This window comes from Oncorhynchus nerka, linkage group LG10, assembly GCF_034236695.1.
Source record: "Oncorhynchus nerka isolate Pitt River linkage group LG10, Oner_Uvic_2.0, whole genome shotgun sequence".
Taxonomy (NCBI): domain Eukaryota; kingdom Metazoa; phylum Chordata; class Actinopteri; order Salmoniformes; family Salmonidae; genus Oncorhynchus; species Oncorhynchus nerka.
In genome coordinates this window covers 79,421,945-79,446,162 of record NC_088405.1, presented here as the reverse complement: position 1 = coordinate 79,446,162, position 24,218 = coordinate 79,421,945, and the positions used below count along the sequence as shown (strand labels likewise).

At 42.9% G+C, this 24,218-nt stretch overlaps 1 protein-coding gene across 1 annotated transcript; it reads right to left on the bottom strand.

Annotated features, from left to right (window-relative positions):
- Positions 1-290: 290 nt before the first annotated feature.
- elmod1 (ELMO/CED-12 domain containing 1) lies at positions 291-23,863 on the bottom strand. The gene is made up of 12 exons (XM_029671463.2): positions 23,717-23,863; positions 23,186-23,270; positions 11,125-11,270; positions 10,907-10,935; positions 10,261-10,358; positions 9,479-9,608; positions 8,834-8,967; positions 8,541-8,609; positions 7,634-7,654; positions 7,193-7,243; positions 5,048-5,181; positions 291-4,318 (listed from the first exon to the last, which is right to left on the bottom strand). Exons 2-12 carry the CDS (start codon positions 23,200-23,202, stop codon positions 4,143-4,145), a joined length of 1,005 nt encoding a protein of 334 aa, XP_029527323.1. The 5' UTR covers positions 23,203-23,270; positions 23,717-23,863; the 3' UTR covers positions 291-4,142.
- Between the last annotated feature and the right edge of the window lie 355 nt (positions 23,864-24,218).

Sequence of the window (24,218 nt, the reverse complement as noted above, 5' to 3'; positions counted from 1 at the left end):
TTAGTTTTTTCAAACTTCACTAGGCTACTTCCTGGACCAATCAGCAGCTGTTGCTAGTTGGAAAATCCTATATTAAAAGTCTTATAACCAATCATAAAACATTTCACAAATTGCATATTATAAAGGACAAGAAAAAGGAAAGTACAGGAGGTGATGATGAGGCTTTATCTGACCTGGCCATTATAGATATAACAAGGTGACCTGGTCAATGATTAACTGACAATACCCCCACTCACACACAAACACAATTATGATACTATACGGACACAGAGGAAACACAAATACATTGATCGTTTAATTACATTGATATTTTATTGTGGTCTCAAAAAGTAACTGTTACACCGCACAAAGAATTTAAGCACAAATAAGTTCCTATTTGTCTAGAATGTATCTTCTCATGATCTAGGCTTAAACAGAAGCAGCACAAGATGCCGGAGGAGCAGCGACATCATGGGTTTGATCATGCATATTGCTTAAGATGATCTCTTTAGTAGCATTTCTTCAAGCAGTATGTACAGCTGATTGTGTCTAACAACATCTACATCTTTATTGAGAATTAAGCCCAAATACACTCAAATAACACACATAAATAAAGTGTTGCACTATAGTGTATTTGAGTGACATGAAATCGTATTTATTTCCAAAAGTGCACTGTTGACGACCATCAATTGAAAGAAAGAGCAAAGGGGCAACGAGACAAACCACACGTTGACATGCAGTGAAGCAAACTGCTGCAAAACTACGGATCACAAGCATTGACATTCACTTAAAAGGTAACAAACCTGTTCATAAATACTAATCCAAATAAAGAAACTGTGCAAGCATGGCATTTCAACAAGACACGTTTTTTTTTTTAAAGAAGGCCTATGATAATTATGTTTGTGGTGTTCACTGAAAGTCCTAGCTGATAATATCATGCAGTGAACTATCTGAACCATACAAATCTCAGAAGGGCATTACACTTTCAGATCAAAGTTTGGCAGATGTTTTCAGACCTCAAAAGTAGTCTGATTTCACTACATCTCACAACGTAGTTGAGGTCTGAAAACATCTGACAAACGTTCATGTATTGTGTAAAATGTCCCTTTAATTAACCATTAGAAATGAGTGGTCTTTACCTCGTTCAAAAGAAGTAGAATGGAAAAGTACAAAACATGCACACCTGGAATAATATTCCAGTCACTGTAATATAAATTAGTCACTGTAACAAAAAAAACACAGCAAAATGTCAATTCAGTTTGGAGGCATTGGTGTAAGCTTTAGTCAGTCACTCGACACAGCTCATTCTATGGGGAATAACGCTTGTGATCCCGCTTCCTTCCAACATCATTGGTTACATTAAACTGTCTTTTACTTTTAATTGATTATGCCATACAGTGAGTAAAACAACACAGGCAGAACTGTTGCAAACCAGATTTGAGCCTACAGTAACAACTAAGGGTGTTTTCTTTCACATGGGCCTTTTTAAAATAACTCATCTCAGTCCTCTTTTAAAGTGAAGATGAAAAATAGCTAAATAAGCCAATTTTCTTTGTGTTCATGCTGCCTTTCCCTTTGAATGAGGACTCAACTCTTTTGCCAGTTCACTTCACCCATTTTGTGGTTCAAGTCCTCTTTGTATTCATATTTCTATGTTTAGAAAGGAACCATTCTTTTTCCAACATTCACTCAATTCACTCTGGGTTTTTACAAAGTGCAGGACATTCCATCAGCGTGTGTTATCGGACAGCTAGATATACCTACTTACATTTTGGTAGCTAATAAATTGCATTTAGTTAAAAGATGAGATATAATTGTAATCAGAAGATACTATTAACATGTAATTACTATTGGTAACAGAATAAATAGCAGACAAATATCTGGAGATTAAATAATGCTGTAATTGAAAATTGTACACCCAATGTAGGCTACTGGCCCTTTCAGAGAAATCATTTATTTTGCACTCCGTGTTGTGATTTTCACCAAATATGTTGTCTTTTCACACTATTTAAAGATGCACTATGCAGAATTCGCTGGTGTACAAAACTACGCAAAAACGAAACTTCAGAACGGGTAGCATAGAAACAGCACTCATCTACAGCTTCGTAGACTTGCTTTCAACGGGAATTCATTTTTAACTCACATTTCTATGTGAATTTGGTCAGGTCGCCCAAAAAGTTACATATTGTAGTTTCTTACTGCACGATTGAATAAACAGTTTATGAAGCTCGCTTAGTCTATAGATCACATATTGCAAACAAATAATCTGAACTAAAAACTCACATATTTTGGAATTTCTGTGCATCCTTGACAATCACTAATCTTTATCCAAAAACAGCACAGGTATTTTCAGTGAGTCTGGGGTGTAATCATTAGCCAAACAGTCAACCTAAAACACACTTTTGTATTGGACAAATTCAGGTAGGTTCCTCTCCATTTTCATTCCGTCTACTTCCGTTTAAGAAACGTTTGCAACAGAATCAGTGGAATGAATACGTCCCAGCACATCATCTTCTCTCTTTTATGGTACCAATGCGAGGGGTTATGGCAGAAGAAACGGTGTTGCAGTAGTCTAGTGTGTCGTACGGGAATAATGACAAGTGAACCTGTGGACCTTTGTGCTCACATTGCCCTAAAAAAGGGAATAGGACCACGAAATTCAAGGGAACCTGAACTCAGACCACCCCTCGAGATTGGTTCACTTCGGGGGCTCTTTTGAGGTGTCTGAGTTCCTTTGGAGTGTTCACACTGCATGAAAAAAATAAGCAAGCCGCACTGAGTTCACAAAAATTGTCTGAAAGGGACCAAGTATGAAAACACCCAAAGTCATATGTGCGTCTCATGGGGAAAATGTAAATATTTGATTTACTAATTCAGTGAACATTTAATGTGTCACATTCAATATATCTAAAAATATTTACAAATAAAACAATCGTGGACATAGTTGAATAAAGATTTACAAATCAAACAATCATGGACATAGCTGAATAACATTCATAAAATAAATGACCATTTCTTCAAACTGCTATTCTGATTCATGTGAATTGTCCACATTAGTCTACATTTTGGCAATGAGAATTATGCTCTTGTGAAGTGTTCTTATCATGCATTTGACCTCAAATGTGAAATTAAATACAATTGATAAATATTGGACAAATGATTTAGAAAAGAAACGGCCTTGCTGAGATGATGGCTGCGAGTGATTTAATTGGATGAATGAATGTCTGCTATCTCTCTTGATTGGTTTTGACTGTAAATGAATCCAGTCCTATATAGTGCATAGGCCCTTTTTTTCCAGCTCATGTATCATTAAGCAATCTTCTTTTAGTAGCCTACTTTCATTTCCTTCATATACCCCTCCTCAACCGATAGAATGTTCTGTCTGCACATTGCAACACAAAGCCTTGCTGCTTCCCCACTTAAATAAGGCAGGCAACATAGGACTAGATAGTAACTCTGACTTCCTTATACAGTACAGTACACTACACTACAGAGCCAAATATAGAATAAGTACATAGCTCTTGTACAATTCCCTACATAAGCATAGGAAGCTTATGAAGCCTTTTCAGTTTGTGACTTCTGACAGTCTGACAGCACAGCTTAGGCTTACTGTTATTGCCCTGTCTAATGGTAAAGAGGAAGCACTGTCTCCTTAAATGGACTCAAATATTTTTGGTGTCACAGCCGAACATTCATCACAATGAGATGTATTCAAGGGACTAAAGGACTGGAGAAAACAAAGCACTTGTTCCATGATGATTCAATTAAAGGAATAGTTCACCCAAAGTGCATATTCATTTTGTAATTTGGGTAAACTATTTCTTTAAAAATGCATAATAATAGCAATACATAACCAGCAATGGATGGCTGTTGTACAATCACAAATCATTAAAGCAAGGAATAACAATGAGTCAGTGAATGACTATGTGGTGCAGCCTCATCATGCACCCCTACAATCGCCATGGTCATCTAGTGGTGCTGGTGGTTCTGAAGTCGCTGTGGGGGTTAGAGGCAGGGCGTGGAGGGGAGGGTGTGTGTGAGCATGTGTGTGAGCGCTGGCGGGGTGAGCGGTTGGCAGTGACGTGATGTAGCTGGGAGGACGGAGGGGGGGTTGAGGAAGTTAGAGGTATAGGGTCAGGGGTTAGAAGTCAGGGGGAGTGTATTTACAGGTTGACCAGGTGGAGATCGGAGGCGGCGAAGTGGGGGCACAGCGCCATGTCGGGGTTCTTGAGCTGCCGCAGCACCCGCCGGTGGAACTTGGAACGCACACGGTTGAACTCCATGATGTCACAGGGGTCCTCCTCGATCCAGAACCGATGGAACTCCTGCATTAGGTAACCTATGAGAGGAGAGGGTGGACCATTAGCCGGATAGAACCACATTAGCCTGGTCCTAGAACTGTTTGTGCTATCTCGCCAATTCCTATGGTCATAGTTGGCTATACAGCACAAACAGATCTGGGACAAGCGGCTGGGATCACAGAGGAGGACAAGAAGAAAACGGAAAACCTGTAGGTTAGCAGGTAAGGGTGGGACAACAGTATAACGTTTTCATACAGTACTACAATAACTGTACCAAAATGGAAAAAAACATTTGTTTTGGGTTATCATACTTCAGGGAAAGATACTACTATGATATTACGATATTGGGATAAAACAATATTTCAGGGAAAGATACTGTAGGAATTCTAACAGCATTTTCTGTCTGACAAGTTGGAGGGCATGCTGATTGATATTAGTGTGAAGCATGACTGAAAGTGTATAAGTGTGCCGTTCGGTTCTCAAGTTATATTAGTATCAATATAGCGTCACACGTGCTAGCAGATTTAACACAAAGACTGCATCTGAAATGGCACCCTATTGGACTCTTGGCAAATGTCTTACATAATATAGGGAATATGTTGCCATTTAGTAGTACAATACATATGGAATAGAGTACCATTTGGTAGTACAATACATATGGAATAGAGTACCATTTGGTAGTACAATACATATGGAATAGAGTACCATTTGGTAGTACAATACATATGGAATAGGGTGCCATTATGGGCACAGTGGTTCCCACTCACAGAAGGTCTGCTGGAAGTGGCTGAGGCTGGGCATCTCCGGGGCTACGTTGTACAGGTGGGTCTTCAGGGCTCCGCTCACCAGCAGAGAGTAGGCCAGATCCGTGATGTTGATGCCCACGATGGCAAAGGAGTATCTGGAACAATCAGTTATAAACATATCTCATTTTATCTGAAGCTGGAACGAAGGCAATCTTTGTAGCTGTGCACAAGCCTCTGTGCTGCCCCCTGTGGTTGTTCCTTCTACATGACTTAATAAGTAGGCAGTAGGCACTAGTGGATATGGACTAGAATGGAATATATTTACAGTCTTATGCTTGTAATGTAGCTTAATGATCTCACAGGTTTTGATTGGGTGAAAATAATTTATGGTCCTGTTGAGATTTGAAATCCACAACGTGGACTTGACCTATTGCAGTACAAGTATGAGAAGTGATTTTGCCAAGGTTTGACTGAGACAATTGAACTAAAGGAATAGGTGTGTACAAGAGCTGAATCTAAACAAATCCTGGCACACACACACACATTTCACCCTCTGAAAACACACACACATTTCACCTCTGAAAACACACACACTTCTTTTTTTTCTTTCTTGAATTTTACCCCTTTTTCTCCCCAATTTCGTGGTATCCAATTGTTGTAGTAGCTACTATCTTGTCTCATCGCTACAACTCCCGTACGGGCTCGGGAGAGACGAAGGTTGAAAGTCATGCGTCCTCCGATACACAACCCAACCAAGCCGCACTGCTTCTTAACACAGTGCGCATCCAACCCGGAAGCCAGCCGCACCAATGCGCCGGAGGAAACACCGTGCACCTGGCCACCTTGTCTAGCGCACACTGCGCCCAGCCCGCCACAGGAGTCGCTGGTGCGCGATGAGACAAGGACACCCCTACCGACCAAGCCCTCCCTAACCCGGGCGACGCTAGGCCAATTGTGCGTCGCCCCACGGACCTCCCGGTCGCGGCCGGTTACGACAGAGCCTGGGCGCGAACCCAGGGACTCTGATGGCACAGCTGGTGCTGCAGTAGAGTGCCCTTAACCACTGCGCCACCCGGGAGGCCACACACACACATTTCAACCTCTGAAAACACACACACACACACACACAGCCTAAATATAGATGTCACCGCCGGACTTTCAGTGCTGAAACAGCACCCTCTGCCAGAGCCAAATCTCCCTAGAGCTACAGTAACCCTCCACTCCATGCCCAGATCTCCCTAGAGCTACAGTAACCCTCCACGCCATGCCCAGATCTCCCTAGAGCTACAGTAACCCTCCACCCCATGCCCAGATCTCCTTAGAGCTAAAGTAACCCTCCACCCCATGCCCAGATCTCCCTAGAGCTACAGTAACCCTCCACCCCATGCCCAGATCTCCCTAGAGCAACAGTAACCCTCCACGCCATGCCCAGATCTCCCTAGAGCTACAGTAACCCTCCACGCCATGCCCAGATCTCCCTAGAGCTACAGTAACCCTCCACGCCATGCCCAGATCTCCCTAGAGCTACAGTAACCCTCCACGCCATGCCCAGATCTCCCTAGAGCTACAGTAACCCTCCACTCCATGCCCAGATCTCCTTAGAGCTACAGTAACCCTCCACCCCATGCCCAGATCTCCCTAGAGCTAAAGTAACCCTCCACCCCATGCCCAGATCTCCTTAGAGCTACAGTAACCCTCCACCTCATGCCCAAATCTCCCTAGAGCTACAGTAACCCTCCACCCCATGCCCAGATCTCCCTAGAGCTAAAGTAACCCTCCACGCCATGCCCAGATCTCCCTAGAGCTACAGTAACCCTCCACGCCATGCCCAGATCTCCCTAGAGCTACAGTAACCCTCCACTCCATGCCCAGATCTCCTTAGAGATACAGTAACCCTCCACCCCATGCCCAGATCTCCCTAGAGCTAAAGTAACCCTCCACCCCATGCCCAGATCTCCTTAGAGCTACAGTAACCCTCCACTCCATGCCCAGATCTCCCTAGAGCTACAGTAACCCTCCACCCCATGCCCAGATCTCCCATAATCCTTTAAGACACTGCCAAGCCTATGGTATGATGAGGACACATGGACATCAAAGGATTCTTCTTGATATTCTCTCCTGTGCCATCTCCGCTGTGCGTGCGTGTTTTAGGGATTTGAAACTCACCCAATTGCTTTATCAAAGTTCTTCTGTTCCCATTCTGCTTTGCTCATTTTGCTGTGGAGAACACAAGCGTGAGTGTGAGTGTGCATCTAGAGCTCTGAAATTGCAGTGTTTTCTGACTACTGAAGTAGCCTGGTCCCAGATCTGTTTGTGCTGTCTTTCCAACTCCTATGGTCATTGTCAGACAGCACAAACAGAACTGCAACCAGTCTACTTCAGAGGTACCTCAGAAACGTACAAAGACCTCAGCTAATGAAACAAGATGAGTAGTGCAAAGAAAGTGCCATGATGCAGTTTCATATGACAATATCCATGACTATTTAGATTCTATAACTCATCGCAATTAATGAATGGAATGCGTAACCATAACAAGTACATATAGAGATCATTCTAAAACGTTGCAAATCAATTGGTCAGTATGAAAGTGAAATGATGAAGTAGTACCTTGCCTCTTTGGGAATGCTCCTACACACGTGAGAGACAGGGATGGAGAGAATGGAGGTGGAGAAAGAAAGAAAGTGAGTGTGCCCAGTGAGATGTAGACCAAAGCAAATGTGCCAAATGACAGAAATTAAAACGCTAGTCACAACTGCAGTCATTCAAGTCCGTACTATAAATTGCAGCTATAGACTGACACAATGTAGCCTAACCAGTGTGGAAAACCTAGTGTTGGGTTCATTAGGGCACACTGGAAAATAGTCTTAAATTGTACACAACGGAAAGCAAAAATGTGTGTTTCTTATTGGGCAAGTTCAGGTAGTTCCTCCTTGTTCAGTCCTTTTTTTGTTGTTAGGTGCTTAATGAACATGACCCACGAGAAACTCAAAACATCAGAGAGGTCTGAACGGAAATAGAATTCAAGACTACTGATAGGGATTCCCCTTTTTATAAGATTTCCTCCAATGGGGTTTCAATAGTGGGACTCTGTTATGTTGAGAGTTAGTGTGACTCCAGCGCTTAAATTAATCATACAGGTCGAGTTCCAGGCCAACTACATTGCAGACGTTGCATTGCATCAACCAATGGTTAAGTGCCACTTCATCGACAGCACAGTCGGGCATCTGATTGCTATATCATATGATGTGGCTAGATAATATGTTCAACACCTATGCAGGTGTTGTGGATCTGAAAGGCGTCTCCAATGTAGTCAGCCTGGAACGCGGGATTAGATGGTGAGCTGACAAATAAGCATGATAGGTACAAATCATCCAAAATATCTAGCAGTCATTGGTTCGACCCTAGACAGGTCATTCTTCATAGCATGTTGTAAAGGGTTGAGATAAATCAAGAGCCAATCTCTACGCTATAGGTCAGGGGGCGGGTGAAGGAGGGGTAAAGGGGAGGGAACCACCTGTGTTTCGGCTGCAAGGAGTCATGAAGCACCTGGAGAGCGGTGGCCTTGTCATGCTCAGCAAAATATCTATGGTAGAGGAAGTTAAAACACAGGGGAAACATAAATTAGGATTGTCCAGGATTGTCTCTATGTCCCTTGACATTGTTATTGGATGTATAATCAGTACTGTACTACTGTCTGGTCCTGGTCTGCAGAGGAAAACATTTGTACAGTACAGTGACTCATATTACACACACACACACACACACGACACTGTCACACGACACTGTCATACACACAGAGACACTCACAGAAGATTGTGTAGGCCCAGTAGACCCATGCCCCTGAAGTCAGTCTTGGGGTCATTGCCTTGGAAACCGATCTCACACCACTGCTTGGAGATCCGCCCAGTGAGTGGTGAATCAGGACGCAGTGTCTTCCACAGCTACAACAGAACAAACACAGACATTAATCAGGGAGAGACTACTTACTGCTATCAGTAAATAAAGCCAGATCCCATATTCATAAAGTGTCTCAGAGTAGCAGTGCTAGGAACAGGTCCCCCCCCTGTCAATATATTGTTATTCATTATGATTTAAAGGCCAAACTGATCCTGGATCAGCAATCCTACTCTGAGACGGTTTATGAATATGGGCCCTGATATTCAAAACCTAGCCCTTTCAAACATAGAAAATAACAATTTATATCAGCAATTCAGTCACCTTACATTCCTAGCAGGGGATCAATTTATATACTGTATCTAACCCACACAAAGTAACTGCCCCACTCTAGCTCCCAAACTATAGAAAGCACAGAAATTCTACCTGTCTAGCTACTTTATATCAATTCCAGTAAGCACAGATGTCAGCAGCACAAGTCAGTATATCAACACATACATTAAATAGTGGTATTTATTGTAGCACTTCATAATGCATTATAATAACATTACATCTTACCTTCATCAGCATCTCCTCATGGTCGGGGTTCTCACAGTCGTACGGCTCCCTGCGTAGCTTCTCCACCTCCGCCACCAGGCTACGGTAGCCGACGATCTGGAACAGACTGGCCTGGAGGGAGATGCCTAGCCTGGGGAGAGACACAGCCATGCAAGGATCAGCCTAGAGGTTAGCCTGGAGGTGACGTACTCAATAGACACCAAACGGAAGAGAATGAAAGGGGGAGTGGAGAGAGGCTGGTCTAGTCTTTTCCTATACAAAATGCTCAAAAAATAAGCTATAAGCTATAATAAGCTGTACACTTAATGAACTCAACCCAGTGCTTCTCTTATGGCTTAGCCTGGATGAGCCTTGAGGTCTGTGAGAGCATGCTCTTTTTGGAGGCTCCTTTTGTAAGTACTGTAGAGCCAGGATTCAATCCAAGGTGCATTGTAGCGCAGGGCACTATAACCGTCTCTTAAAGGTAATTTGCGTTTGAGCCGACTTTACCAAAAATGCAATCTCTGAAGAACTTTGTGGAAAATACCTTTAAAAAGGGATTGTCAGCTGTATAGTAACCAGTGCTATACGTGCCTTGGACTGAATCCCGGCCCACTGTAGGTGTTCCAATCCTGGTCAGTTGTCTGACTAGAGTACAAATCAATTGTATTCTAGTTAGGTCGGGCACGTTATGAACCTTAAAAGACCGCTTGGTGGCTCCCAGTACTTCATTATAGTGATTAAATCTGCCTATGCAAACGATGCACAGTGATCAACAGATTCAGTGCTGAACATGATCTTACTGTGGGTTAGTGTCAGGGTTGACCTTCTTCAGGGTCATGATGTCATCGATGGTCTTCTCCACTCGGTCTGGGTGAGCACTGAGGGCAGACTGGCACACCTGGAGAGGGAAGATAAAGATGAGGAGTAGGAGGAAGAATAGGAGGCAGGAGGAGGAAGAATAGGAGGCAGGAGGAGGAGGAAAAGGGGGCATGGAGAGAAGGAGGACGAATAGGGTGCAGGAGGTGGAGGAATAGGGGGTATGAAGAGAAGAAGGAATAGGGGGCAGGAGGAGGAGGAATAGGGGGCAGGAGGAGGATGAGGAATAGGGGGCAGGAAGAGGAGGATGAATAGCGGGCAGGAAGAGGAGGAGGATGAGGAGAAAGAGGAGGAATAGGGGGCAGGAAGAGGAGGAGGAATAGCGGGCAGGAAGAGGAGGAGGATGAGGAGAAAGAGGAGGAATAGGGGGCAGGAAGAGGAGGAGGAATAGCGGGCAGGAAGAGGAGGAGGAATAGGGGGCAGGAGGAGGATGAGGAATAGGGGGCAGGAAGAGGAGGAGGAATAGCGGGCAGGAAGAGGAGGAGGAAAGCACAAAGCATCATCATAGTTGTGTATAAATGTGTATAAGTTATGAAATACCATATTACCCATCAAATGTACACAACTCACCTCATGCTTTGAGTACCTGAGGGAAGACTCTGAATGGGAAAAACAAGTTAAAAAGAAATGCTAACAAACCTACAGTATTTCAAACTCCCAGTTCCCACCCACCACTTTTTATCATTCTCATAGCTTACATATCTCTCACACAGAATCAGAATTGAAGAACAGATTAAATTACATGTTGACGAATTAAACAATTATTCAAAGACAATAAATAGGCCTACCGATCTTAAGGGTCCTTCGGGCCCCTGGCTTGTTGCTGTGGCAGATCCGTTGCAGTTCGCACCTCCCCGTGACCTTCCTGACCACAAACTTCAGGCCTCGCCACAGACATTTACAGTACAGGAACACAAAGAACTGTGTCACCACCCTACAGGAGGTGAGAGAGAGAGTATATTCTCTCCTATCAAAAGGACAACGTCAGGGGTATTGGACACTGAATGAGACAACTTCTCTACATTCCTTTTGTTACCGACCCAGGTCTTCTGCGTACCCCATCAAGACTGTGTTAGCAGACTGAGCTAAAGTCTAGGAATTAGCTTGGGGAACTAATTCAAGTCTTCAGGTCACAGTCAAAGTCACTCATCCTCAGTTAGACTAAGACACACTGATGTAATCTAGGACAGAAGTACAGTGATGTGCCATAATGTTCTGTACCTTGTACAGTGTATGCTTATAATGGGCACCATTGTTAAGCGTTTATGCTCAGGGAAGAGAATACCTGCTCAGCCGCACAATTTTTTTATACTTGAATCCCAAAGCCTGCCTCAGCTCTTCATTTGTGTTGTTGTTCAATGTACCCATCAAATTGATGACTGATCAGTCCAAAAGCTGCCCTGGCAGGAAACAGACATAAACTATCTCCCTCTCCCTCTTTAACATGTGAATAACTATTTGCTGTTTGTTTAAAATTACATTATTCTCTCTTCTCTTCTCTCTCCTCCCCCTCTCCCTCTCCCTCTCTCTCCTTCAGGCTCCATATTTAGGTCTGAGGGGAGCCACCGCCCCCATCCTGATAAGAGAGTGTAGTTCCAGATGCCCAACTGGGGCAGAGGGAGAAGCATGACGTGGGTCGGGCACACAGCAGCCTCCTAATGTAGGCTGTACTAGCACCGTGTGTGTGTGAGGGGGGGTGGAGTGTGAGAATGTGAATTTCTGTTGTAGGGAACATCTACAGTTGAAGTCGGAAGTTTACATACACCTTAGCCAACTACATTTAAACTCAGTTTTTCACAATTTCTGACATTTAATCCGAGTAAATATTCCCTGTTTTAGGTCAGTTAGGATCACCACTTTATTTTAAGAATGTGAAATGTCAGAAAAATGGTAAAGAGAATTATTAATTTCAGCTTTTATTTCTTTCATCACATTCCCAGTGGGTCAGAAGATTACATACACTCAATTAGTATTTGGTAGCAATGCCTTTAAATTGTTTAACTTGGGTCAAACGTTTCAGGTGGCCTTCCACAAGATTCCCACAATAAGTTGGGTGAATTTTCCTTGCTCGCACACGCGTTTTCAGTTCTGCCCACACATTTTCTATGGGATTGAGGTCAGAGCATTATGATGGCCACTCCAATATCTTGACTTTGTTGTCCTTAAGCCATTTTGCCACAACTTTGGAAGTCTGCTTGGGGTATTGTTTGTACAGATGTACATTTTCTCCCAAGGATGAACCAGACTTGTGGAGGTCTACCATTATTTTCTGAGGTCTTGGCTGATTTATTTTGATTTTCACATGATGTCAAGCAAAGAGGCACTGAGTTTGAAGGTAGGCCTTGAAACACATCCACAGGTACACCTCCAGTTGACTCAAATGATGTCAATTAGCCTATCAGAAGCTTCTAAAGCCATGGCATCATTTTATGGAATTTTCCAAGATGTTTAAAGGCACAGTCAACTTAGTGTATGTAAACTTCTGACCAACTGGAATTGTGATACAGTGAATTATAAGTTAAATAATCTGTCTGTAAACAATTGTTGTAAAAATTACTTGTGTCGTGCACAAAGTAGATATCCTAACCGACTTGCCAAAACTATAGTTTGTTAACAAGAAATTGGTGGTGTTTAAAAAACAAGTTTTAATGACTCCAACCTAAGTGTATATAAACTCCTGACTTCAACTGTATTTGTTTATTTGGATCCCCTTTAGCTCTTGCAGAAGCAGCATCTACTCTTCCTGCACTGTAAACCCCAAAGCATTTTTAACTCAAATACTTATAGTAAGTTGAACTCAATGTCAATGAAAAGTAATTTTTACTTCAAATGTGTATGTGGAACTGACTGAAAACTGACATCAACAAAAACAAATTATGTTTCAACCCATTAACTTTCTACCCAGCATGCTCTACTGCAGGTCCATTTCTGGGAAATGTTTGTAATATGTGTTTTTGCATGTACAATGAGTGAGTGATTGATTAATCTTATGCTACACGAAGATAAATAACATACATTTTCCTAAACTAATCCAAACATTTAGTTAGATTTTTTTGCACCGTTACTGAAATGTTTGTCCCATTTAAAATGGCTCATGTAGTATCAAAGCCCTGTCAGTCCTTATGTAGGTTGTGGGTGAATAACAATTCCAACTGTTGGATAGCCTAACTCTGACTGGATTCCAATAGGAATTACACATCACTTTGCAAACTGGCCTAATGTGATTTACAGGTAGGGTTGCAAATCCTTGTAAATTTCCCAGGTTTTCTAGAAATCTTCCAACCAGGATAGTTTTTTAGTCTGTGAATTTGGGGAAATTACTGGAAATTTGCAACACTACTTGCAGGCCTGACGTGGCCTGTAAACCATCAGTTTCAGACCATTGTATTAGGGTAAAGCTTCCTCAAAATAAGGCCTAATGAGATATGTATTGTATTGTCAGCACAGAAGGCTGCTGAGGGGAGGATGGCTCATAATAAATGGCCAGAACCATGCGAATTAATGACTTGGATACCATGCGTATTTGATACCATTCCACTGATTATGCTTCAGTCATTACCACGAGCCCATTCTCCCTAATTAAGGTGCCACCAACCTCCTGTGATTGTCATAAAGAGTTTAATTATAATGACAATCTTCACCTAGGAACTCACTTGGTGAAGGCCACAGGATTGAAATAGAGTCATGGGTGGTAACTGTACATTTCACTCAAAAAGGCAAAGTATACTGGGAAATGATTTTGGAGGCGTGGCTTAGTGGAGCCATTACTCAAAATGTTCAAACTGATACAACTCAAATCTGGACCCCTACAGCACGTGTCAAACTCATTCCACGGAGGGCCAAGTGTCTGCGGGTTTTCACTCCTCCCAAGTATTCATTGAAAGGAAAAAACAAAAACCCGCAGACACTACGCCCTCCATGGAATGAGTTTGACACCCCTGAGATAGTCACTGTGACCCTATAGGGCAGGGGTGTCAAACTCATTCCATGGAGGGCACTGCCTGCTGATTTTTGTTTTTTCCTTTGAATTAAAACCTAGACAACCAGGTGAGGGGAGTTCCTTACTAATTAGTTACCTTAATTCAGCAATCAAGTACAAGGGAGGAGCGGAAAAACTCACAGATACTCGGCCCTACGTGGAATGAGATTGACACATGTGCTCTGTTGGTTTAAGTAATGACTACAAAATCACTTGAAGTAACTGTTCTCAGATATAGTAAGTGTATCTAATCTATCTAGGGGAACCTGTTTGGAGGTGATGATTTGGAGTGAGAACTGTGGTTCATGGCCCGTACTCAACTGAGTACCTGCCAAGTCGGAGAGCTTGGAAGCTATAAGGCTCTATCTGCATTTTTGTCAAAATGTAGTTATTGACATAGCCTTGTTCTGTTCAATGTTCAGCAAGTGCCAACACAGGTGAACACCACTAGTGCTTTGAAATGTGTTCAAAATGTGATAATAACCTAATATTAGGGACGTCAAACATTCAGGCTTCTGCACTGACACCATGGAGGCTCTAGTCTAGAGCGCCTGGTTAAATTGTGTTTGAGAGCATTTTATAACTGTCTACCTGGTTAAATTGTGTTTGAGAGCATTTTATAACTGTCTAACTGGTTAAATTAGTGAGAAATGGATATTGTTGCAATGTGAGTGGGCAACATATACTATCGTCTTAAATTGATATGTTTAATTATTTTTCCATATGAAATTATTGGATATTTCCCTAATTACCCTAATGTGGACAGTTTGCTATTACCTTACACAAGCTTGCATTTCTACCCCATAAAATTGAGTGGAATTACACAACCTTTTTACCTTAGATTGGTAATGTTAGTATAAACGTTTATAGTCATCACAATGACAAGATTGACTGCTTAAAACATATCAATATCTTAATGAAATGGGTTAATGGAATGACACCAAAAATCTGAGGTGGTCTCTCTATAAAAGTCGTTGGCTACACACCAATACACAGATTTGACAGTCAAATTTAAATAGCTGCTAAACGTTCTCACTGTTGATATCCTATGCCACACTGTAATTCATTTGAAATAGGATCAGTTTGGGCCAGAAGGTTACCGACCACCACAGATGAGCTCACTCTCCTTGCCTGTCTCATTACACCACGGTCAGAGCTGGCTGCAGACAATGATCAGGTAGGGGGAAATCCGATTTTCAACATTTATCATTTTAAAATGTATGCAACGATTTTCCACCAACAGGTTTCTTTCTGTGAGAATGCACCACACACAACCAATAGGTTGAGTACCTTATGATAAGCTGTAGACCACACTATCTACCAAGAAAGTTCTCATCTATATTATTCGTAGCCGTCTATTTACCACCACAGACCGATGCTGGCACTAAGACCGCACTCAACCAACTCTATAAGGCCATAAGCAAACAAGTGGCGCTTCTATTGGCCGGGGACTTTAATGCAGGCAAACTTAAATCAGTTTTACCACATTTTTACCAGCATGTCACATGTGCAACCAGAGGAGAAAAAAAATTCAAAGGGAAACCCAGACGCGAGCTGCCCAGAGCCTACCAAACAAGCTAAATGTCTTTTATGCTCGCTTCGAGGCAAGCAACACTGAAGCATGCACGAGAGCTAAACGACTACCGCCCCGTAGCACTCACTTCCGTCATCATGAAGTGCTTTGAGAGACTAGTCAAGGACCATATCACCTCCACCCTACCTGACACCCTAGACCCACTCCAATTTGCTTACCGCCCAAATAGGTCCACAGACGATGCAATCTCAACCACACTGCACACTGCCCTAACCCACCTGGACAAGAGGAATACCTATGTGAGAATGCTGTTCATCGACTACAGCTCGGCATTCAACACCATAGTACCCTCCAAGCTCGTCATCAAGCTCGAGACCCTGGGTCTCGACCCCGCCCTGTGCAACTGGGTTCTGGACTTCCTGACGGGCCGCCCCCAGGTGGTGAGGGTAGGCAACAACATCTCCTCCCCGCTGATCCTCAACACGGGGCCCCACAAGGGTGCGTTCTGAGCCCTCTCCTGTACTCCCTGTTCACCCACGACTGCGTGGCCATGCACGCCTCCAACTCAATCATCAAGTTTGCGGACGACACAACAGTGGTAGGCTTGATTACCAACAACGACGAGACGGCCTACAGGGAGGAGGTGAGGGCCCTCGGAGTGTGGTGTCAGGAAAATAACCTCACACTCAACGTCAACAAAACTAAGGAGATGATTGTGGACTTCAGGAAACAGCAGAGGGAACACCCCCTATCCACATCGATGGATCAGTAGTGGAGAGGGTAGCAAGTTTTAAGTTCCTCGGCATACACATCACAGACAAACTGAATTGGTCCACTCACACTGACAGCGTCGTGAAGAAGGTGCAGCAGCGCCTCTTCAACCTCAGGAGGCTGAAGAAATTCGGCTTGTCACCAAAAGCACTCACAAACTTCTACAGATGCACAATCGAGAGCATCCTGGCGGGCTGTATCACCGCCTGGTACGGCAACTGCTCCGCCCTCAACCGTAAGGCTCTCCAGAGGGTAGTGAGGTCTGCACAACGCATCACCGGGGGCAAACTACCTGCCCTCCAGGACACCTACACCACCCGATGTTACAGGAAGGCCATAAAGATCATCAAGGACATCAACCACCCCGAACCACTGCCTGTTCACCCCGCTATCATCCAGAAGGCGAGGTCAGTACAGGTGCATCAAAGCTGGGACCGAGAGACTGAAAAACAGCTTCTATCTCAAGGCCATCAGACTGTTAAACAGCCACCACTAACATTGAGTGGCTGCTGCCAACACACTGTCATTGACACTGACCCAACTCCAGCCACTTTAATAATGGGAAATGATGTAAATATATCACTAGCCACTTTAAACAATGCTACCTTATATAATGTTACTTACCCTACATTATTCATCTCATATGCATATGTATATACTGTACTCTAGATCATCGACTGCATTCTTATGTCACTAGCCACTTTAACTATGCCACTTTGTTTACTTTGTCTACATACTCATCTCATATGTATATACTGTACTCGATACCATCTACTGTATGCTGCTCTGTACCATCACTCATTCATATATCCTTATGTACATATTCCTTATCCCCTTACACTGTGTATAAGACAGTAGTTTTGGAATTGTTAGTTAGATTACTTGTTGGTTATCACTGCATTGTCGGAACTAGAAGCACAAGCATTTCGCTACACTCGCATTAACATCTGCTAACCATGTGTATGTGACAAATAAAATTTGATTTGATTTGATTTGATTTGAGCACCAGCTGTTCTGGATGACTGTGTTTTAACGCTCTCGGTAGCCGATGTGAGCAAGACCTTTAAACAGGTCAAAATTCACAAAGCTGCGAGGCCAGACGGATTACCAGGAAATGTACTCAAAGCATGCACGGACCAACCGGCAACTGTCTTCACTGACATTTTCAACCTCTCCCTGACCAAGTCTGTAATACCTACATGTTTCAAGCAGACCACCATAGTCCCTGTGCCCAAGGAAACTAAGTTAACCTGCCTAAATAAGTACCGCCCTGTAGCACTCATGTTGGTAGCCATGAAGTGGTTTGAAAGGCTGGTCATGGCTCACATCAACAGCATCCTCCCAGACACCATAGACCCACTCAAATTCGCATACCGCCCCAACAGATCCAGAGATGATGCAATCTCAATCGCACTCCACACTGTTCTTTCCCACCTGGACAAAAGGAACACCTATGTAAGAATGTACCCACAAAGTGCCCACGAAGCTCATTACTAAGCTAAGGACCCTGGGACTAAACACCTCCCTCTGAAACTGGATCCTGGACATCCTGACGGGCCGCCCCCAGGTGGTAAGGGTAGGCAACAACACGTCTGCCACGCTGATCCTCAACACTGGGGCCCCTCAGGGGTGTGTACTTAGTCCCCTCCTGTACTCCCTCTTCCCCCACAACTTCGTGGCCAAACACGACTCCAACACCATCATTAAGTTTGCTGACGACACAACAGTGGTAGGCCTGATCACAGACAATGATGAAATAGCCTATAGGGAGGAGATCAGAGAACTGACAGTGAGGTGCCAGGACAACAACCTCTCCCTCAATGTATGCAAGACAAAGGAGCTGATCGTGGACGATAGGAAAAGGAGGGCCGAACAGGCCCCCATTAACATCGACGGGGCTGTAGTGGAGCGGGTCGAGAGTTTCAAGTTCCTTTGTGTCCACATCACCAACGAACTATCATGGTCCAAATACACCAAAACAGTCGCGAAGAGGGCACGACAAAACCTATTCCCCTCAGGGGACTGAAAATATTTGGCATGGGTCCCCAGATCCTCAAAATGTTCTACAGCTGCACCATCGAGAGCATTCTGACCGGTTGCATCACCGTCTGGTATGGCAACTGCTTGGCATCTGACCGTAATGCGCTACAGGGGGGCAGTGCGTACGGCCCTCTGGACTTATATCATAGGCGTGTCAGAGGAAGGTCTATAAAATTGTCAGAGACTCCAGTCACCCAAGTCATAGACTGTTTTCTCTGCTACCGCATGGCAAGCGGTACCGGAGCGTCAAGTCTAGGACCAAAAAGCTCCTTAACAGCTTCTACCCCCAAGCCATAAGACTGCTGAACAATTAATCAAATGGCAACTGGACTATTTACATTGACCCCCCCCCCCCATTTGTTTTTACACTGCTGCTACTCGCTGTTTATCATCTATGTATAGTCACTCTACACCTACCTACATGTACAAATTACCTCAACTAACCTGTACCCCTGCACACTGACTCAGTACCGGTACCCCCTGTATATAACCTCGTTATTGGTATTTTATTGTGTTACCTTTTTATAATTTTTACTTTAGTTTAATTAGTAAATATTTTCTTAACTCTTCTTGAACTGCACTGTTGGTTAAGGGCTTGTAAGTAAGCATTTTATGGTAAGGTCTACACTTGTTGTATTCGGCGCATGTGACAATTAAAGTTTGATAAGAAATGCATAACTGCATATTCCGATTACTGACTTTGAGCGTTTCATCATGGTTTGCGTTTTCAACACCAATCAAATAAGAGTTTGTCAATCTCGACAAATAGAAAATACATCCCTCCCTGCTAAGTATCTAAAGCGTGGAATCTCAGAATGCCATTAAACTTTTTGTTGTTTTGAAACGGTCTGTTTGCAATCATCGATTGGCAGGTGCACAGTTTGGATGCAGGACTTGTATTACAGTGGAGTGGATGAACGTGCGCAGGTAGCTGACAGGAGAATTTTGAAGTAGCCTAATAAGATTTTTAAAAATGTGAATGGTTGTGTTTATGCTACAAAAATAAGGTAATACAATTTAAAAGTTAAATGACAAATATTTAGGCTATAATTGAAGCAAAGGCCTATGCTCCCAGCAGACCCTGGTATTCAAAAAAGCTTAACGCACGTTCTGCCTCCTTTCCGATCCAAGAGGCTATTCCTTGACCTAGATCCTAGATCCTAACTAGGTCAAGGAATAGCCTCTTGGATCGGAAAGGAGGCAGAACGTGCGTTAAGCTTTTTTGAATACCAGGGTCTGCTGGGAGCATAGGCCTTTGTGGCTACAATATATAGGAGGACTTGGGAGAATGATGATTGGCAACGGACAGAGCATCAGTATCAGAAAAAAACATTTCTGACAGTCCTGTACTGTGCCTTTCTAGAATGTATAATATGTAGAAAGTAGACCCACAACTGAACCAAATGGAATTAATGGAAAGAAACATTCAAATAACAGGGCTTTTATGCCGTTATTCAAATGACATTTTCACTGCAGTTTACAGCCTAGTGTAGAATGGTACTCATTTGAAAACAATAATGCTAATATTAATTGCATTGTGGTGTTGTAGGCTAGTCTAGGTAGGGTAATTGTATTGTCCCTAAGGCCATACAAATTGAATTAACTGTATAACAGCAACAAAAAAAAAAAGGATCGCTATCACTAAATCAAATAAATGTTGTATACTTTGTAATAATACTAAACAACCTTTGTACATCACCTAACGACCTCACCAAGAGATTTTAGCCTTTTGGTATTGTAGCGAACAATGAGGCAAGGCAATGTGGGAAAGACAAACACTCTAGACATGGTGTTAATAGGGTTAACCCACTTGCAGAGATTTGTAATGTGGTTCATATAGCGAGGTTTGCTACATTGTCCCCTCCGTATTTAAAGGCACGTCCCTGTGCTTCGACTACTCAGCCCCGTAGCACGTCTGAGCCATGTGTTCTGATGGCCTCACTGCCGTCATCCCACTTCTGACACCAATGTAGCAAACAGCAGGACAAGGAAGTGAAACAAGGTCACTGGCGTGAAATTTAAACATCCTATGCATCGTACCAAAAGGGTTAACACACTTGGTTGGAATAGTATAATTTCATCTTATATTTTACCCACTTAGCAGACACTTTTACTCAAGGGCACATCAACAGATTTTTCACCTAGACAGCTCAGGGATTTGAATCAGCAACCTTTTGGTTAATGGCCCAATGCTCTTAACTGCTAGGCTACCTGCAACCCTCATCATGGCTCATATTACAGTTACAGGGACCAGGGTTTGCGTCCCAGTCAGGGTACCCCCTAAACCACTACTGTGCCTTCGGAAAGTATTCAAACCCCTTGACTCTCTCCACATTTTGTTATGTTACAGCCTAACTCTAAAATTGATTAAATTAAGAAAATCCTTAGCAATCTACAAATCTTTTTTGTCATTATGGGGTGCAATAAAAATAAATAAAAAATACATAAATGCATTTACATAGGTATTCAAACCCTTCGCTATTTCAGTTTTACATTTTTAAGAAATTAGCAAAACTGTCTAAATCTGTTTTTGCTTTGTCATTACGGGGTATTGTGTTTAGAATGATGAAGGGGAAAAAACGATTTAATCAATTTTAGAATAAGCCTGTAACCTAACAAAATGTGGAAAAGTCAAGGGGTCTGAAAACTTTCCGAAGGCAACGTATATTGGTGTCAGGTGTTGAAGAGCAACATTAGTCACAGTACATTTGTGTTAGGCTAGCAGTGTTTTTGTCAGGTTTCTGTACTGTGATGGCAGAGTATGCTAAACAAATGTGCACCCGATTGCTACAAATCATCATATCATTCGGCCAGGTAGGCCTACTTTGCAGTCTATATTTAAGGTAAACTGAATCTCTTTCCCCCATAAGTCTGTCCCAATTTATCTACTCCATGCTGTCCTACTTTATCTACTCCATGATGTCCTACTTTAGCTACTCCATGATGTCCTACTTTAGCTACTCCATGATGTCCTACTTTATCTACTCCATGATGTCCTACTTTAGCTACTCCATGCTGTCCTACTTTAGCTACTCCATGCTGTCCTACTTTAGCTACTCCATGCTATTCTACTTTAGCTACTCCATGCTGTCCTACTTTAGCTACTCCATGCTGTCCTACTTTAGCTACTCCATGCTGTCCTACTTTAGCTACTCCATGCTGTCCTACTTTAGCTAGCTATGGTTAGTAAAGCAGGCAACTAAAAAAATGACAGAATTACAAAATGTAAACATAATATTGGCAACTTGTTTTATGTATTTTGATGCACCAGTAAATAGTATGCACATTTACATTACAATTTGGCACAGTGCATTATTTATGACAGTTGTATAACCTTAAAATCAACACAGAAAAAAAGATACATCACTAATCTGTACTGTGTGCTTTGCAGGGTGTGGTTTCTCTGCAAGGACTTAGTAACAATAGTTTTGATTTTCTCTTGTCAGACCAAGAAATAGACAAGTCAGGATTAAGCTGTCCCGGTTTATATGATGTCCCACTCTTTCTGAATTCACCCTATTCATGAAAATGTCTTGTCAACAGGAAGCAGCAACAGCATCATTTTCAACTTAAGTTTAAGCAATATAATTAATCTCCAATTGTATTGTACTTAATCAGGTAAAAACTGCAGAATGGGTCCAAAAACGTGCTGTGATTGATTTAGGTTGATGATATACCAGAAATCACCAACAGGGGTTTGCCCTGCCTACTAATATGAAGCAGATGATAGTATGAAAGGATACACAGTAGCCATGTAGACTAACACATGTCCACTGAGTGTATTGATCACAGACTACACATCCCGGGGACCATTTTCTCTCCCCACTGCCTGAGAACGAGACTGGCATGCTAAGTAGGCCAAGCACACGCAGGGTGAGCGCATTCAAACATTAGCCAACTCCATTAGCCGATGGAGCAGCACCAAGCACTGCCATGGGACACGGGAATAAGCGGAGAGCACTTGTGCTTGCAAACACTCACATGGTAATTAAGTCATTGGTAGGCCTACACTACGCACAATAACTACCCTAACCGAGCGTCGTCACTGAAAAGATCGTAAAAGCGCAAAGGCGCGAGAATAAAGGCCTGGTTGCCTGCAAAAACCCTCTGTTCTCTATTCTCCTACACCTGACCGATTGGCGGAGCTGTTCTTTCAGCACCTCACACACAAGGGCACAGTTTGTCACAAAAAATCGGGCCTATCTAAACAATATGGTGTAAATTAAATTCGGGTTGTCAAGCTTCTTGATAACTAGCTTCTTATTCATTCGCATTTGACCATGGAAAAACAACATGCATTTAAGGCCACTGGGAGGACTTCGTTTACCATTTAAGGCTATATAAACAAAATGTCACTCCACATGAGTGAAAAGAAAGCATTCAACATTCTAGGCTTCGCCTATGTGAGTTGACAGTATAGTCAAGGTCTCATTACAAGAAGTTCTGACCATTCATTAAAAAACATATTTATTAGGCCAGGCCTATAGCAAAGTATCCCTTACAGAAAGAGCATGTATTTGCCTACCTCAAAAAATGCTTCATTTTTATGGTTTTGTCGAGTTCCTTATCGTTTCTTTAGAAATGAAACACGGGCAATGGCCGATGTATTCCTGCATAAAAAAGAAACAGGTGGGAAGGGAAAAACATAATTTTACATTATTGATACAAGCACACAGAAACAAAGATAGCCCTATAACGTGTTAATGTCTGGTGAATGGCGCGTTTTATGTGGTCGGCAGTTTCCTTGGTGCTGCTGTGCTGTCGGATTATAGGCTATATGCTACATTGCTGTGAGCAAGTAACGATATAGCCTAGCCTACCAGTTCTTCGGGTAAGGCTACCTGCAATATGATGAAATGAACATTCGTAATCTCATTATAAGGTAAATACATCACACAATTGTGTGGTTTGGTGCAGCCTGTTTCTCGAAGCTAATAATTGGCACCCAAATCACACCATGCATAATCCGAGCTCTCGAATAACACAATGAAATCAATCGTGCGTCCCAAAATGGAACATGCACATATTTACCAATATATCAATAAATTGCACTCACAGGAAAGAAGAAATGAGAGGAGCCTTAAAAAGACGCAATAGATTGCCGCCGGTGGTGGCCTCGCGTTTGTGTGGTTTTCGTCTTCACTTCGTAGCAGGTAACTGTTCTTCCTCCATGATGACAGCGTCACTGAGTGGATGAGGAGACGGAGCGGCAGAACAGCATCGCAATGCAGGGTTGTGGCCGCCGCGAGGTGGAGTAAAGAGCGTCAGCCCAGCCCAAGCCTCGCGCTTCAGACAGACACCTTCGTAAAAACAAAACGGGTCACCGACTCATCAGACCCAAAGAGATGTCCACCTAAATTATATAATTTTATCAGATTGTCGTGTTTGTTTTGTGTCGCTTAGGCCAGCTAGCCTACTTGGTAAATGCGTCTGGCTACAAAATAGCTTAGGGAGCAGGAATCGCAGTCTGTCAGGGTCAGGTTATGTCTGGCCATTTCGACTGTCAACCATAAAAAAAGCTCTATATTTGTGACACTATAATAAGATCAAATGGGCTA